The following is a 16,794-nucleotide window of genomic DNA, read 5'->3' on the forward strand; positions in this document are numbered from 1 at the left end:
ACTACAGAGCCGGAACTAGGGTGTTGGAAGCAGTATCCCCATCCCCAGTACCTACTCAGTGCCTTCCACTAAATCCCTACCACGTGAATGGACCCCTGGCAGAGACTCTGGGAGAAGGCTGAGAGCTTGAACCTTGGGTCTCAGTTGGTTAAAGTCAGGGCGCCTGGTGGAGAGTCTGTGGCTCCTACAGCTACTCACGTGCCCTGATTTAAACAGTTCAGGGAGGGCTACGTAAGAAGCATGATTGCTGAGGACTTGACTCAGGACTCAGACCTCCACCTGGCATGGAAGGCTGTGTTGCCCACCTTGCCAGGGAAACCCAGATCCAGCTCCCAAACTAACCAGGGGCCCATTTCTGTGTGTTCACCCGCCCCTACCCTGCTCCACAGAGTTGCAGCCCCTGTAAGGATAGCCAGGGCTCCGATTGGCACCCAACAAAAACAGGGCATTAAGATCTCCTCTCCTGAGGGACCACATCCCCAAGACTTAGACTTCAGGTGTGAGCTGGGGAGGGTGCAAAGCCCTCAACGGAAGACAAGGAGGCTGGGTCCTAGCCCAGCTCTGCTCTGGTGTGTGGTGTGACCCTGGACAAGTTGCCTACTCTCTCTGGGTCTCGGGTTTTTTTGTTTGTTTGTTTTTGTTTTTTTTTTAATCTGGAAGTGGATAGGAGAATGGGATTCAAACAATTTGGAAGACTTTGAGTGATCCCTCCCCCTTGGTGGGAGTGGGGTGGTCTGTCTCCTGTGGAGAGAAACTGGATATCTTCTGTCCCATCTCAGAGGTACTGTGATTCTATGAAGATTTCCCCTTTCTCCCCCGATGCATCTGTTTGAGGCTTTGATTGAAATTAAAATCCTGTACAAATTGTAGAGGACAAAGTGTTAAAACTGAACAGACCCTCAGAAACCGTTAATTATTCCCTGTGTTCCACAGACAAGTGCCGGGGCACAGAAATTACCCATTATGAACATGCTACTAGTCCCTGGCAGGGTTGAAGCTGACCCAGGACTCTGATATCATCCCCTAGGACTGGACGCTTACTTCCCACTGCAGGCTGCTCCAGAACCCACGTCCATGGGCAGGTGCAGCTCATGAAGCTGTCGACCTCAGTGAGTCATGGCATAGCCAACAAGTGACGCAGCACAAGGCCCCCCCCCCCCACTGTCTCTTGTGAGCAGAGTTAATCCCCAAGCTGGTGTTTCTTGGCGCCTTCGAGGTGTATTTTAAATTCTGCAAAGTGACTAAAAATATGCTTCAGCGTGTTGGGTATGAATGGCTGTGACGGGAGGGTTAGGAAAACAGATTTCATTCTGGAAGTTGCCTGCTGCCTCTTTCCAGCTTGCTGAGTTCAGTCCTGTGAAATCAGATGACAAGGTCCCCCTGGGTGGTCTGGGGTGACAGGTGAATAGCAGGCAAGGACAGAGCTAGGAGCTCAGTGGGGCTAGAACCAGACCCCAGTGACAATCCTTGTAACTGTGTGGTGGTGCCAGCAGGAGGACAGTGTCCAGTTATGGGAGGCTGCCCAACTCTGGAACTGTGTCTAGCAGTGAAGGGGGAACAACCATGGCTCTAAGCCCAACCCACACCCCAAAGCTCCTCATCCTTTCAGTCACAGTACTGTCCAAGGGGACATTTTTAATCCTTGGCCAGAAAGGAGAGCATTCTCTTTCCATGGCTCTCCCTTTTCATCACTGGGTAGGTCCCAGGGCAGGGGAAGAAGGTGGAGTTTCAAATTTGGGGGACCTCTGGGCTGCCACCAAGCAGGCCAGCCATTCCACTGTTTCAGTTTTGCTGGGGTTTCAACTCAAAGGCAATCTCTAGAGTAGGTTCTTGTGTGGGATAAGGGACCACCAAGGGCCGGGCAATGGGGAGCACAAGAAGCTCTTCCTCCCTGTGAGGTCCTAAGCAAATCACAGTGACCTTCTGACAACCTCAGGCAGTATCATGGGACCATGAATCATGGAAGGGGTAGGACTCGTATCTCCATCTCACTGATGGAGAAATGTGGCCCAGGGAAAAGACCTAATTTGCTCAAGGTCACATACTTAGTCAATGATGGAGCTTGAACTAAGCCCAGGTGTGTCTACCTAGTGTCTACCTAGTTCTGTGTTTCCTCTCCTGCCCCACAGTGCTACTCTCAGGCTCTGCAGGAATCAGCCCTTATTGGAATAATGGGAGGCTGACCTCAGCAATGGTTAAAGAGCCTTCTGATATTCATCCATTAGGTCTAGGCCACAACTTTAAAACAAGTGAGACACTGGACATTCATTCCATGGGCAAGTGTATTTGGGAAATGGTGGAGTACGCAGAGAAGCAGTCTTCCTCACTTTATGAGGATGTACACTCTGAGTCTCCCAGAGGAAGCTCTAGGCTGCCGTGTTCCCAGTTGAACATGACTACAGAACATCTTGTAAGACTAGAGCTCTGCAGAGCACACTCTGAGAAACACTGACCTAGAATGTACCCATTCCCCAAAGGCTGACCATTGGAAGCTCAGTCCACCTCCGCTCTGCCCACTCTGCTACATGGGAGTATCTCCAGGGCTCAGGCCTTGGTTGCATCCCTTCTCCATGACACCCTCCCACCTGGCCTGAACTTTCAGTGATCATCCATGTGCTCATGACACCCCAAGCCCCATCTCTAGATGGAGCCTCATTTCCAAGCAGGAGCTCCATATGTAGTCTCCCACACAACCCCCCACCTCAGTATCCCACAGGCATCTTAAGCTCAGCACATCCCAAACTGAAATCATCTCTCTCCAAAACCTGTTCCCACCCTGGTATTGAGTATTGACAAAGAGGCACCATCATCTACACTGTCACCAAGCAGGAAACCCGGGAGCCATTTGGAATGCTTTCTTCTCCCTCAACTCCCATGTCTATGCCCTGTCGATGTTTTCTCTCTAATATCTTCCCATGTCCCTCCTGCCCATTGACTCAGCTCAGACCATTCTATTTCTCACCCCCATAAATCTTAGTACCACCTCCCCCCTTCAATCCCCTCCAGTCTTTTCTCCATATTGCTTGCCAGTAACTTTCTAAATCACACATTGGACCCCATCACTACCTTGCACAAAACATTTCCTTGGCTCTCCACAGCCTATAGGATTTTTTTTTTTTAATTTTTTTTAAGTCGAGCTCACTCTGTTGCCCAAGTTAGAGTGCAGTAGCATGATCATGGCTCACCACAGCCTCAACCTCCTGGACTCAAGTGATCCTTCCACCTCAGCCTCCTGAACATCTCAGATTACAGGCACATGCCACCATACCTGGCTATTTTATTTTTATTTAATTTTTTTGTAAAAACAATTTCTCGCGATGTTGCCTAGGCTGGTCTTGAACTCCTGGGGTCAAGTGATCCTCCCGCCTTGGCCTCCCAAAGTCCTAGGATTACAGGCATGAGCCACCACACCCAGCAAAAATGCCTCAGTTATTTAGTGCTCTCTAAGAGCTTTCACAACCCTTCATGACCCACAGCAATCTCCAGCCTCAGATCCTATGACCCATCTCTCAAAATTGCCCCCCACCATTCTGGCCATGGAGCGCCCCGGACTCTCTTACAGTTATTATGCCTCCTGGAGCCTGAGAGAGTGGCAAGAAGTGGGGCACTTGCCTTTAGTCCCTGCCCTCCCCTCAACAGAAAAGCCCTCATCCTGCTAACACAATGATGGTTCAGGACCACGGAGAGCGTCCCAAGGGCAACCCCCCTTTCTGACCCTTTAGGCATGCTCTGCCTATGCTGCCTACCTCGCTCATTCTTCCCACTCGTCCTTCAGGAACCCCGCAGAGACACGACTTCCTCCAGGAAGCCTTCCCTGACCCACCTGAACAATCAGTCATTTCCTCTTCTTGACCGTTGGGCAAGTTGTGTGTCCCTCCATCACATCAAACTCATTATGCTGTTTTTGTTCATACCAGAGTTCACCCCCACCCTCCACCAACACACTGTGAGCCTCCAGGCCCCATGCCACATCTGATTCATCTCCACAAGTCAGTACAGAGGAGGTGTTCAGAGAATGTTTGTTGATTGAATGAGTAAATGACATTTAGCAGGTGCTCAGGAAATGTGTATTGATTTGCACCATGTGACTCAGAAACCAGCCAGATTCCTCTCTGGTCCCTCTGGAAAAGGCATTTTCTTCCTGACTGGCTCCACCCTCCATTAGTGTCCACCTGCCATTAGCCTCCACCCTTTGATTAGCCTTCCCCAGAGGCCCCCTCCCACGGATGGGGAGAAGGCACCTCCTCTCTGCCTCTGCCGTTGCCAAGCTGAGAACTTGCTGGAGTCCCCTTCCCACCCCCAGCCTGAGTCTGCCGAATGAGCTTTGCTCAGAACACTTCATCTCTGCCTCCCTCTCCTGCTTGGAACAGATGGCTCTGAGTCCCCACTAACACAGAAGTTTCTGTTCTGTCGTTTGAACATTTTTCACACTTTCTAAATTATAGACACTTCCGTCTCCTTTGATCATGGACTCAGACTTCAGAAATGAAGAATCTATTGAAGGACATTGAGTCCAACCTCTTCCCTGTTTTGTGGAGAGGACACATCTTAGAGATGGCCTGCCTAGTGATCATTGTAGTGGACACTACCTTTGTTTTTGTTTTGTGTCATTTTTTTCTTTCATTGCTGTTTTGTTTGGTTTTGATACTTAGAATCCATTCACCTTCCTAACAGCGCCCTACCTAGTTTTCTGGTCTTAATGGGGCTATAAATCAAGGCTTGGATATAGAATCCAACTAGTCCAACTGAAATCTCTTGTCCATGGCTTTAAATCTTGAGTAGGGTAGCAAAAGAATAGGGACAAAATGTCTGGAACTCTGGCAAAGACCTCAAAATAAGATGGGCCAGGAGCTCTGGCTCCTGAACCTCCAGTCTTATCAATTCTATGAGCTCCCAGCTGGGCACAGTGGCTCACACCACCTCATCTCAGCACTTTGGGAGGCCAAGGCGGGAGGATTGCTTGAGCCCAGGAGTTCAAGACCAGCCTAAGCAACATAGCAAGACCCCATCGCTACAGAAAAAAATTTAAAAACTAGCAAAGTGTGGTGGCATGCCCTTGTAGTCCCAGCTGAAGCTGAGGCAGAAGGATCGCCTGAGCCCAGGAGGCTGTGACTGTGGCCGTGGCAAGCCATGACTGTGCCACTGCACTCCAGCCTGGGCAACAGAGTGAGATCCTAACTCAAAAAACAAACCAAAAAAAAAAACTGACTGCTCCTGACATGATTGCAATAAATGCTTTTCCTGCTTAAGGCAGTCAGTTCATTTCTGTTGCATACAATCCATAACCCAAACTGATATGGTCACATATAAGGAGCACATACAGTCACACACCTCCCTGTGTTAACATAAAGCATGACTCCAGCAACCTCTGGCTGCCTCCTGCCAGCTCTCTTTAGAGGCTGCATTAGATCAAACAACCTCACAAGCCCACTCAGGCATGGAGAAAAGTCAAAACACTTCCGGGAATGAAGAAGACAGGCTGATGTCTGGTGCTGCAGGGGAACAGACCAGGATTGAAGTGTGGGAATCTGGATATGCATGCTCAACCCCCAAGCCTTCAGTCAGAAAAAGAGCTTTTGTCCATACCCTATGAGCACACCTTCACCTGCTCACACACCAACCTAGAGATGGGCACGCATAGGCACACACACATGCATGCAGACAGGCACACCTGCATGCCAGGATGATACCCGAGAGCTGGAATGCAGCATGTGTCTGGGAAGAGTAATTAACACGTAAAGAGAGCTGGGTCAGGCTTGAGGACTTGTCCTGCTGAGCTGCATTTTCCCTCCTGTTGACATTTCCAACAAACAAGTCCAGAGTGTTAGTGACTGGGATTACCCAACAAGTGCCCTTTAGGCTGGGAAGATGTGTTCTATTTACCAGACTCCTCCACTCTAGCCTAAGTGGCTGGGTTCTCCTGGGCTGTCATAGCTCTACACCTGTGACCTCAGCCCACTGTGCTTAGCTCCAAAGGGACAGCAGGTAGGAGTCAAATAAAGCTGGAGTGTGGTTTGGCTGCAGACGAGACATTCATCTCTGTCACTCCTGGGGTCTGCCAGTTCCAGAGCTCCAGCCCTGCCTTCAAACCACTTTGGACAACAGCATCCTATAAACTCCTGGCTAGGCATCTTCTGTGGTTCTGTCCTGAGAAGCACGATCATGCCCTGCCCAGCAACCCAAACATCAGAATGCACTTGAGTCAGAAGAAACTGCCCTGGATTATGGGATTAAAGCCTCAGCTCAACCACCACCTGAAGCCACTCTGATCCCAGCCAGTCTCTCTCACCACTTCTTCTCTGCTACAACACACACCCTCCTCTCTGCCCACACCACACCCCTCCATGACTCATTACATATATTCTGCCCCACCCCCTGTACCTTTGGCTGTCCTATTGGTTGCACCGAGAATTCCCTTCCCCCACACCTATTTACCTGCTCCAAAGTCACCTCCTCAGAGGCTTCTGAGGGACAGAATCCCTTCCTCTGCCCATAGATGTGCCTCACTTGACCCACCCTGTCCAAGGGCAGGGCTTGAGTCTGATTTCTGGCCTGTCATCTAGATGGGCACCTGCTGATACCAATAATGTTTGTAGAATTGGCATGGCTGAGGTTTCTCCTCTTCCTCTGCAGCCAAATGGACTCCGGGTCGGGAAGTGGCAGGGGAGGGGCTGATGTTCTGACTCTTGGGCAGTTCTCACCCATCTTCTGGGAGCTAAACCTTGCAGGGGTCCTCCCTGGGGCTGCTGGGAGGAAGAAGCTGGGCCTCTGGGTCTAGACCCAGCCTGTGGGAATCAAATGAGGCCTGGGTTAGAAAGTCACATCCAACACACATCTCAAATACAGCCAGGGAGTCTGCAGCTCTGAGAGGGATGGGGGCAACCCAAGTCACACCACCAGTAAATGCTGAGAGGGACTGTGACATCCTGGCTCCAGCCCAGAGTGGCTACCTCCTTCCCAGGAAAAACAAAACGTCTTCACAGGTCTTCCCTATAACTCAGGGCAGTCTATTTTCTGAGCTCCAAGCTTCAAGTCATGGGTCGGGGGCTGGTCAGCCTAGTGATGCCAGCCCTGAATGGGGGCTGACACTGAGGGTAAATGTGGGCTGAGCTGGGAAGTCCTGCTCCTGGGGTCTGTCACGGCCAACAGCAAGGGGCAGGAACCACACCACAGAAGGCAGCGACAAGGCGAGCAAGGGCCAGGGGGTGCCCAGGAGTCTGGGTCACAACTCCGCCCACAGCTGCTAGGAGACAGGCACAGCCTGGCCCGGCAAAGTGGCGATCAGCAAGTGAGCAGTGACGGCCTGGCTGGGCACCAAGGCAGGGGAGAGAGGCTCAGGCTCATGGGCAGAAAGGACATGCCTCCCCACTGCTGCCCGCCTGGAAGCTGTTGATCTCCTGCAGGGCCCACTGAGCCCAGCTGCTCTGAACCCAGTGGTGAGCATGGGTCCCACAGAGCCAGCCCTCCCTACAGTCTGTGCTGGGATCAGAGCATGGGCCCGGGAGAGGCGGGGGCTGCAGAACGGGGCAGGCCAGGAGGCTGCATGCACAACCACGCAAGCCCCTCATGGTTCTGGGGCAGCTGTGCCTGCGTCTGCACAGGCTTGGGCACTCCTCCGTGTGGTTCCCCAGGACTCAGAGCCACGTTCCTATACCAAGAGGAAACCCATTTCCAACTCTACGGCTCAGCCCCCACCTTTTGTTTAGTGGGTGGATTCACACAGAGGGATGTTCTGTGACCTTGTAGCCTGAAGAAGCCAGGTCAGAGTGGGAGACGCTTAGAAGCCCAGGCTGAGCTGCTCCCTCAGTTTCCCCACTGTAGGGGCAGTCCTGCATCCTGGCCTGGACCGCCTACCTCATCCACCGCCCCTCCTCCCTCCCAGCAGAGCCACCAAGAGGCTATAAATAACAGGGTGTCCAAAGGCCTGAAATCCATGGGCTTTGCACTGGCCACATTTTATTCGGGGTCCAATAGCAGCCAGGCTGAGGACCCCAGGCAGGAGCGGCCTTGTGCTGGGTGCAGGCGCAGGCCCAGGCCACCCGCAGGGGGTGCTGACAGCTCAATTCCCAGCCCAGCCACCCGGCCCTGCCAGCAGTCTAGCTGGGAACGAAGAAGTGGCAGATGCCGCTCGGCCGGGGTCCCTGAGCCATAGCCAAGGGCGGTCAGAGGCACTGCCACTATGGGAGACGATGAGGGCTGCAGGCAGGGCGAGTGCGGGGCGGGGGCCTCAGGGGTCCTCTGTGGAGGCAGCAGTGCCAGAAAGCAGGCCTTGTCTCTCCACGTCTGTGCTGTCCACATCCTTACTGCTGAGGGTCCCTGTGGGAGGGAAAAAGCTCAGCTGGCCCCAAGGAGGCAGAAGGTGCTTTGGGACCAGGCCTGGGCGCAGTCTGTCAGGAATCTTCTAGGTTCCATGTGCAAAATAAATTCCCAATCCAACCTCTTCTCACAGCTTTCAATACCACCAACACTGTCTTATCACCACTATCTCCCAGAGGGCCGCAGAGCCTGCCTCGCCTCTCTGCCTTGACACTGGCCCTCCTCATCTGTTCTGGACATAGCGGCCAGAGTAATACTTTGACAAGTAAATGAGACCACCTGGGGGCTCCTCTGTTGGAAGCCCCACAGCAGCTTCTGTCTCACCCAGAATTAAGGCCGCAGTCCTTTACAAGGACCTCCCCTCCTCGCTGCCAGGCCCCCATGCCCTGACCCCATTACTACTGCCCATATCCTGTCACTGCCCCCCTCACTCCTGCTCCAGACACACTGGCCTCCCCCCCAGTCCTCAAATGCAGCAGGGACATTCCCACTGCAGGGCCTTTGCACTAGCTGTCCCCACTGCCAGGAGGGCCTTCCCTCTGGTAGCTCCATGGCTCCCTCCCTCACTTCCTTCAGACCTCTGCACCAATGTCACCTGTGCAGTGGGGTTCATTGCTACCCACTCCCTTCCTGCTGTATGTGAGGTATGGCAGCACTCATCACCTTGAACATGCTATGTCTTTCACCTTTTTCTGAAAAAAAAGTCAACTTCCATAAGGACCCAGACTTGGCCTAATTTGTTCACTTCCCAGTGTCTGCAACCTTGCCTGCCACACAGCAGGGTAGGATAAGTATCTCTGAATGATTGAACAAACTAACAAACTGGCCAAGGGCTCAGGAGATGGTAGGTGCCCCCTGCCCCTATGGTGTGCAGCCCCGGACCTGGTCTGGTGCAAGGCATGGGGGTACCTGTGCCAGCTTGACAGGCCTGGGCCTGGTCTCTCTCCAGTGACAGCGCAGTCAGTAGGAAGCAGCCGCCCCCAAGGGCAATGACGAAGGGGCAGCACAGAAAGCTCTGTTGCAGGCTGAGGAAGCGCTGCAGGTAGGAGTTGGGGCGCCCAGCCCGCAGGGCACCAGAGATCTGTGGAGGAGGGACGAGCGTCTGCCAAGCCCTCCCAGCTGACCCCCAGGCCTTAGCAAGTGAGGTGCCTCCCCCAGACCCTCCCTGCCCCACACACTCAGACACGCCTTACAAGTCCTGTGAGATAGGGGCTGCTGGCATCTCCCAGAATGTGGCACACCGTGATCTGAAGCGCCTCTGCCGTCCCCCGGCACCTGGGCACCACCACGGACTGCAAAACACAGGCGCACTAGGGAGCACCCCAAGTGAGGGCACACCCACTGCCCATTCCCCACCTGCCAGGGACCTGCCTGGAGGAGTGGCAGGCTGGCCAGGTGAGAGTCAGCCCCCAAGGTCTGAAACCTCACCCCAGAACATCAGCCCCATCGAGGTTCATGAGGCCTCCTCAGTACCCCAGGATAGGTTGCCAAGGCCCCTGACGAGGGCCGCTCCTCATGAGAGTCTGCTCTTGAACTGGGAGGGGATCAGGCATGGTTATGACAACAGTGATGAGGTTGAGGTATCCATGCTCAGGGGCCCAGGAGGCAGCAGTTGCAGTTGGGCAGGGTGAAGAGTGACTACACACCAGGTGTCTGCATGTGCTGGCAGTGAGGCAGGGGTGGTACAGAGGGCTCAGTTCTTCTCTTGGAACTTCAAGACCCACTGGGCAAAGACCAAAGGCAGTCTTGCTGGAGAGGACCACATGACTCCACGGAAGAGGATGAGGAGGTTAAGATATAAATTCTAGGCCAGGCTCAGTGGCTCAGCCTGTAATCCCAGCACTTTGGGAGGCCAAGGTGAGTGGATTGCCTGAGCCCAAGGGTTTGAGACCTGTCTGGGCAACTTGGCGAGACCTCATCTCTACAATAAATAAAAAATCATCCGGGCATGGTAGCGCACGCCTGTAGTTCCTGCTACTTGGAAGGCTGAGACGGAAAGATCGCTGGAGCCCAGCAGGTCGAGGCTACGGTGGCCGGGAACAGCCACTACACTCCAGTCTGGGTGACAGAGTGAGACTCCAACTCAAAAAAAAAAAAAAATTCTGAGGCTGGGTGCTTTGAGAGGCCAAGGCAGGAGGATCACTTAAGGCCAGGAGTTGGATACCAACCTGGGCAATACAGCTAGCCACATCTCTACAAAAAGTTTTAAAAATTAGCCGGGCGTGGTAGCACGTGCCTGTAGTCCCAGCTACTCAGGTGGCTGAGGCAGGAGGATCACTTGAGCCAAGAAGTTTGAGGCTGCAGTGAGCTATGATCGCCCCACTGCACTCAGCCTGGGTAACAGACAGAGAACCTGTCTTTAAAAACAAAAAAGAAAAGGAATATGACTTCTGGAGTCAGACTATCTATATTCCAATCCAGATCCCTCACTCACCAGCAGTGCGACTTTGAGCAAGTCAGTTCACCTTTCTGTGCCTCTGTCTCCTCATCCACAAAGGGGGGTTATAATGGCACCTATCTCAAGTATCATGCTCATGATCATTATCCATCTATTACCTGGAGGCTTCGTGTGAACATCAGACTGAAATAACACCCTTCCAGCCACTTGAACTTGCTATGCTTTCTGCCTGATATGCCTGCCCCCTGTGGTCCAGCTGGAGCATCTCTATTTGTCATTAGGCCTTACCTTTAGTCACCTCCTTTGAGAAGCCCTCTCAGATCTCAGTGTTCTGTCTCAGAACCCTGAGCTCCCACTGTCCCCATGAATGCCCCCAACTGAACACCTGTCACCCAGAGCTGGGAGGGGTCCTTTGTCTACCTCCCCATAATCCCTACACTGTGTAAAGCAGTACAGCCCCTGACTAATTTCTCTTGGGGCCCTTGAGGTACAGCAATGCACGAGGCACAGAGGGGACTGGCTGAAAGCCTTCCAGCCAGATGAGTCAAGTAGATTCCTCTGGGAGGCTGGTCCCAGGGGAAACCCTGCCAGAACCCAGGGCTGCAGCGGGGCGGGGGAGGGGGGAGGAAAGGGGGGGGGGTTTGAGCAGAGACCACGTGGTCACAGGACCAAACCGGGCAGCCACGGAGCTTCCTACCCCAGAAACTTATCCCCAAGACCCAGGTGTCCATAATTCAAGCCCATAACACTCAATAATCATTTATTGAATGCCTCCTGTATGCATTTTACATATCAACTTGAACCACCCATGAGGGAGATATGATTATTATCTGAATTTAGAGATGACAAAGACCTCCACACAGGGAAGTGCCCAGAGTCACCTAGCCTGGATAGAGCACGTAGGATCCCCAGGCCGCCTCTCTCCCGGGCCTGGCCTTCTAACCACTCTGCTGTTATGGGCAAGGAGCAGCAGGCGTTTCCAGCATCGTTTACGTGTTTGTGACAGAACACTTAGAAAATGCAGAGAAAGAGAGAGAGGACATGTTCATTTCCATCGCTGCAAACAGGTGGAGAAGGAATTGGTAATGGGCAGAGAGACTGAGGAAGGGCGTTCCAGGCTGGGGACAGTGTAAGCAAAGATGTGGAGGCAGAATTCCAGGGACGTGACCTCTGGATTCCAGAACCCGGAAGACAGACACGGGTCTGGAGAGAAGAACACCGGTGGTGGGCAGGGCCGAGCGGCAGGAGTCAACCCATCCCGGGGTCACTGGCGCTGAGCCACTCTGTGCAGGTGGTGAGAGACTCTGGGCCTCTTGCCCACCACCAGGATCTGCCAACAAGCCTGAGAAGGAACTGACCACAGCTTTGCACCTTCCACAGGGACTTCCTTCTCACCCCATAATTATGTGATTACTCACTGGTGATTACTTACTGGGGAGACAGGTAGGGCTTCCTGGAGGAAGGATCCTGAATGTCAAAAAAGGTCTGCATGGAGGCTGGGGCTGCTTGGACCCCAAGAATAAGGTCCAGGCAGGGTGGCCCCTTCCTCACCTCGGTCAAGAACCCCAACCAGCTGGGCCCAGACCAGCCACTGCCGCCAGTGGTAGAAAAAGCAGATCTAGCCGGGCTTGGTGGCTCAGCCTGTAATCCCGTGCCTTTGGGAGGCTGAGGTGAGTGAATTGCCTGAGCCCGCGGGTTCGAGACCCGCCTGGGCAGGCAAGACCTCATCTCTACAATAAAATCAAAAAATTAGCCGGACCTGGTAGTGCGTGTAATTCCGGCTACTTGGAAGGCTGAGGCGGAAGGATCGCCGGAGCCCAGCAGGTCGAGGCTGCGGTGGCCGGGAGCGGCCACTGCACTCCAGTCTGGGCGACAGAGCGAGACTCCAACTCAAAAAAAAAGAAAAAGAAAAAGCAGATCTCTTCCAGCCTATTCTGGGTCCCCATTGTCTCTGTACAGCCAGGGGGCCAAGGTAGGCCCAGCAGCAGCTGGAGAGCCCAGGAGGTAATTTCAGAAATAAGAGGCTTTGGAGTTCCCAAAACTCTAGGCTCACTCTATTCTGAGACAAAAACACCTCTGTGCTTGGGGCTCTCTTCCTAGGAGAGCTGCTCCCTTTATAGCCCTGGGCAAAACCAGCGCCAGCTGAGGGCTTGCAGAAAGTTGGAGCAGCAACCACCAGGTGCAGACTGCCTGGCAGCCTGCCTCCTGCATTCCCCACTCAACCCTCACACCCAGACACCCCTGGGAGGGTGAGACAGACAAATGAGCAGACGGCTACCTGGGGGGCAGAGGCTGATCAGGGATGCATAGAGACAGGGAGAAGCACAGGGCAAGCAGGGAGGTGATAGCCCTCCAGGGGAATTCAGGGAAATCTGAGGAGGTGCAAAAGGAGCCTAGCACCTAGATTCTAGGACCCCAGAGGACAGGCCTGAGAAAGAGGGAGTGTTTCCCCTTCTGTTCTAGTTCCCATACTGGGCCCAAAGTGGCGCCCAGACAAAGAGGCAGACCAGGAGGGAGCTTGAGACCCCATGAGCAGGTGTGAGGGGTTCAGCCTAGGGAGACACAGGCTTGGGGAGCCACGATTTCAGCCTCCAGCAAGCAGGATCCTCAGAGGCCCCGCTGGGCCAGGGGGAGGCTGCCAGAGGCATGTCGTGGCTGTGACTGAGCCAGATCACCTTCATCCACAGGAAGCACCACCGGAGGCAGAGCTGCTTGGGGTGCAGGGAGTGAGCTCCCCATCAGAGGGGTATATGAACAAGGGAATGGTCAGAATTTTGCAAAGGATTCATGGACCAGAGAGCTGACTGTGCTGTACCCATGTTCTCAAGTACACTCCAGGGAACACTACAGCAGGATCACTTGGGAAGTTCATTAGAAAGGCAGCTCCCTGGATGCCTATGCAGGCCCACAGAATCAGACTCTGAGAACAGAGGGCCTGGAATCTGAATTTGTGACAAGCTCTCCTCAGCCTGATTCTTTTTTTTTTTTTTTGGATTTTTGGGTTTTTTGAGTTGGAGTCTCACTCTGTCACCCAGACTGGAGTGCAGTGGCCGCTTCCAGCCACCGCAGCCTCGACCTGCTGTGCTCCAGCGATCCTTCCGCCTCAGCCTTCCAAGTAGCTGGAACTACAGGCGCATGCTACCACACCCAGCTAATTTTTGATTTATTGTAGAGATGAGGTCTCGTCAAGTTGCCCAGGCGGGTCTCGAACCCGCGGGCTCAGGCAATTCACTCACCTCGGCCTCCCAAAGTACTGGGATTACAGGCTGAGCCACCGAGCCCGGCCTTAAACCTGATTCTTATACACAATAAGCCACTGGACCAGAGAGCCCCTGAAGCCCTTTCTCCAGAGAAAATCTGGATTCTCCCCCCTGTAGCTAGCGCATCGGAGAAAACAGTGTCCTGAGGCAAGGCCGATCTGGGGGTCAGTGGGGCCCACACCACCCGCTCAGGAACATGTGGGCAGTAACTCATGTCATCCTCATAACCTTGGGCAGAATTGATAAGTACTACCCCTTGCCTATTGTACAACTGAGCAAACTGAGGCCCAGAGAAGTTCTGTCACTCAGCCAGGGTCACATAGCTAGTGAGTGGCCGGGCTGGGAGTGGAAGCAGATGGACTGTTGCAGAGTCCTGGTGCCTAGGCTCTGCTGCCCTCTCCCCTCTGACCCTCCCACAGGCTCCAACCTCCCAAAGACCTGCCATTTCCACCCGTTTTACCATCAGCCCCTCGTGACTTCCTCTGCAACCCAGAGCTGTCCATCAGAACATCCGCCTCCCCTAGCTCCTTACTCCCCGCGTTTTGTGCCCTCTACACACCGTCCCAGGCTTCCTCACACCCTCAGGCCCCTGCCCAAAGAGATGCGTGGCCCCTGCCTCAGGAGCAAGTGCAGGCCAGCAAAGGGGACCTTTCTCCATTTCCTGCCACATGCGTGGGTTCCCACATACATCCTGCCCCTGCTCTAGATCCCAAGCCCTGCTCGGCCCCCAGGGACCCCCTTCTCTCCACCCACTCTCCCCCCTGCCCCTGGAGGCTGCTCTGGCCTCACCTGTTGGAAACAACGCCAGCTCCCTGTGATCTGCCAGCTCCAGCTGCCATGTCCCCCTCTCTCAAAGCAGCCCTGGAGCGAGCTGTCTACACTCAGGGTCCTCCTTCCCCTCCCTCTCCCTCCTCATCCTGTTCCGAGCTGGTGCCTGGCCCTCCACAGAAAGGGTCCCCCATCACCTGCCTCTGCCAGATTCACAGCAAATGAGGGAGCTGGACCCTCATTTGCTGTGAATCTTGCAGAGGCAGGGAAGACTGGCCTAGCTCTGATCCCTAAAGTAAAGGGCATCTTTGTCCAAGGGGTTTCAGGACAGTGGGGAGGCAGGAGACAGGGGGCAAGACGCCTTACTGAGGTGGTGGACCTTGCTAAGCTTTGGGGGCTCAAACCAGCAAAGGACCAGGGGGAGCCCTGGGGTGAGCTGGATCATGTCCAGCCAGCTCCCCAGACAAGTCACACTACACGTCTGTCTGGCCCCTAACTCCCCTCTCCCACCCCATGCACGCACACTCCTCTTCAGTTCGACAAAGAGCCTGGCTATGCCAGGTTAATTATTCTTGTAAACACAGACATGGGGGGGACACAGGCACAATCTCCACATATCTGTGGAGCTGTCATGTGGAAAAGGGAGCTGCGCAGTGGGGGGCAGGTGGAGGAAGCCGTAGGGGGCAGGTTCAGGTTTGAACCGCCTAAGAGAGAACAAGCTATGTTGGGGGTGGTTAATCTCCCTGTGCCCCCAAGTGGACAGTTTCACAAAGGAAAACATTGGCCAATGCCCTCCTATTTACTGAGGACTCTCCTGCAGGCTGTCTCGGTCACCCTACCAGGCAGGTTGTGATTACCCCTTTTCACAGACAAGGAAACTGAGGCCCAAAGCCATTCAGCAGGTCCGTGGCTGAGTCTGGGCTGGAACCCAAGTGTTCTGGAGGGAAGGGCAGAGAAGACCTACCAGTCCTGCGCCTGATACATGTGCCCAGGACCAAAGTCAGGGCAACCCCCACCATGCTCACTGAGCCTGAGCCAGGGGGAGGGGGCGGACATCTTCGCAGGGAGTGAGCACCCTGTCAACAGGAATATTCAAGCAGGGCTTGTTGACTAATTAAATGACTATACATCCCCACCGCCCTTTCAAACTCAGATTCTAGGACACCAGGATTTATTTGAGGGATAGAAAAGGAGAAAGAAAACTCTGAATCACTGTGAGAATTTAGCCAGTATTATCGGTGCCAGGCACTAGGCAAAAGCTTTACATGGATAATCTCATTTCACCCTCACAACAATCTGTGAGATAGGTACTATTATTACCCTCATTTTCCCCACAGGGAAACTGAGGCTCAGAGACACCCAGTGACTTGCCTGAAGCCACACAGCTCATACGTGGCAGGACCAAGGCTGAAAGCAAGGCCTATTTCCTGAATCCAGGCTCGTCCCCCCTCACTGACCTGCCCTCAGGACAGTTCTTGGCCTATTGCCAGGCCATCCGGCTACCTTGTGCCCAGCACTAGACTGTGCCAGGTTTTTGGGGTGCTCCCAGACCTAGGACACTGTGTTATCTACAAAGGCACAGTCCTTCACGGTGTTCAAAATCCTTTCGGGTGCATGTGTCCCAGAAGGAGGCAGGGAGGCTAGATGAGGCTCAGGATAGGGCCGTGCTGGTCCCTGGACACAGCAAACTTATGTGGTCAGGACAGCATCAGGCCTCGCTATATGCTGAGTCTGCCACTTGCATGGCAACCCGTGACACACAAGCTGGGAAGTGCTGGACCCAAAGGGCCTCAGCGGCTATTGCCCTGAAGTCCAGCATTCCCATCTGCACACCCCAGCATGGAGGCCAAGGAGCCTGCTTGCTGAGAAGTAGTGTGCTAAAGAAAGAAGAAGGGGCCAGGCTCGGTGGCTCAGCCTATAATCCCGCGCGTTGAGGGGCTGGGGTGAGTGAATTGCCTGAGCCCGCGGGTTCAAGACCTGCCTGGGCAACTTGGCGAGACCTCATCTCTACAATAAATCAAAAAATCATCCGAGTGTGGTAGCGCGTGCCTG

General features: G+C 53.9%; 1 protein-coding gene across 2 annotated transcripts in view; it reads right to left on the reverse strand.

Annotated features, from left to right (window-relative positions):
• Positions 1–7,920: 7,920 nt before the first annotated feature.
• Positions 7,921–16,794, reverse strand: part of SPNS3 (sphingolipid transporter 3 (putative)) — a 52,458-nt gene continuing 43,584 nt past the window's right edge. Inside the window, exons 10-12 of one of the 2 annotated variants that reach the window (XM_008069092.1) lie at positions 9,510–9,608; positions 9,226–9,397; positions 7,921–8,316 (exon numbers count right to left, since the gene is read on the reverse strand). In XM_008069092.1, coding sequence (XP_008067283.1) covers positions 8,228–8,316; positions 9,226–9,397; positions 9,510–9,608 — 360 coding nt within the window. In that variant the 3' untranslated portion in view covers positions 7,921–8,227. Of the gene's footprint in view, positions 8,317–9,215; positions 9,398–9,509; positions 9,609–16,794 lie in introns of both variants that reach the window. The other variant, XM_008069091.1, reaches the window with a different exon arrangement.

This window comes from Carlito syrichta, unplaced genomic scaffold, assembly GCF_000164805.1.
Source record: "Carlito syrichta isolate Samal-C Ts95f unplaced genomic scaffold, Tarsius_syrichta-2.0.1 Scaffold311807, whole genome shotgun sequence".
NCBI lineage: Eukaryota > Metazoa > Chordata > Mammalia > Primates > Tarsiidae > Carlito > Carlito syrichta.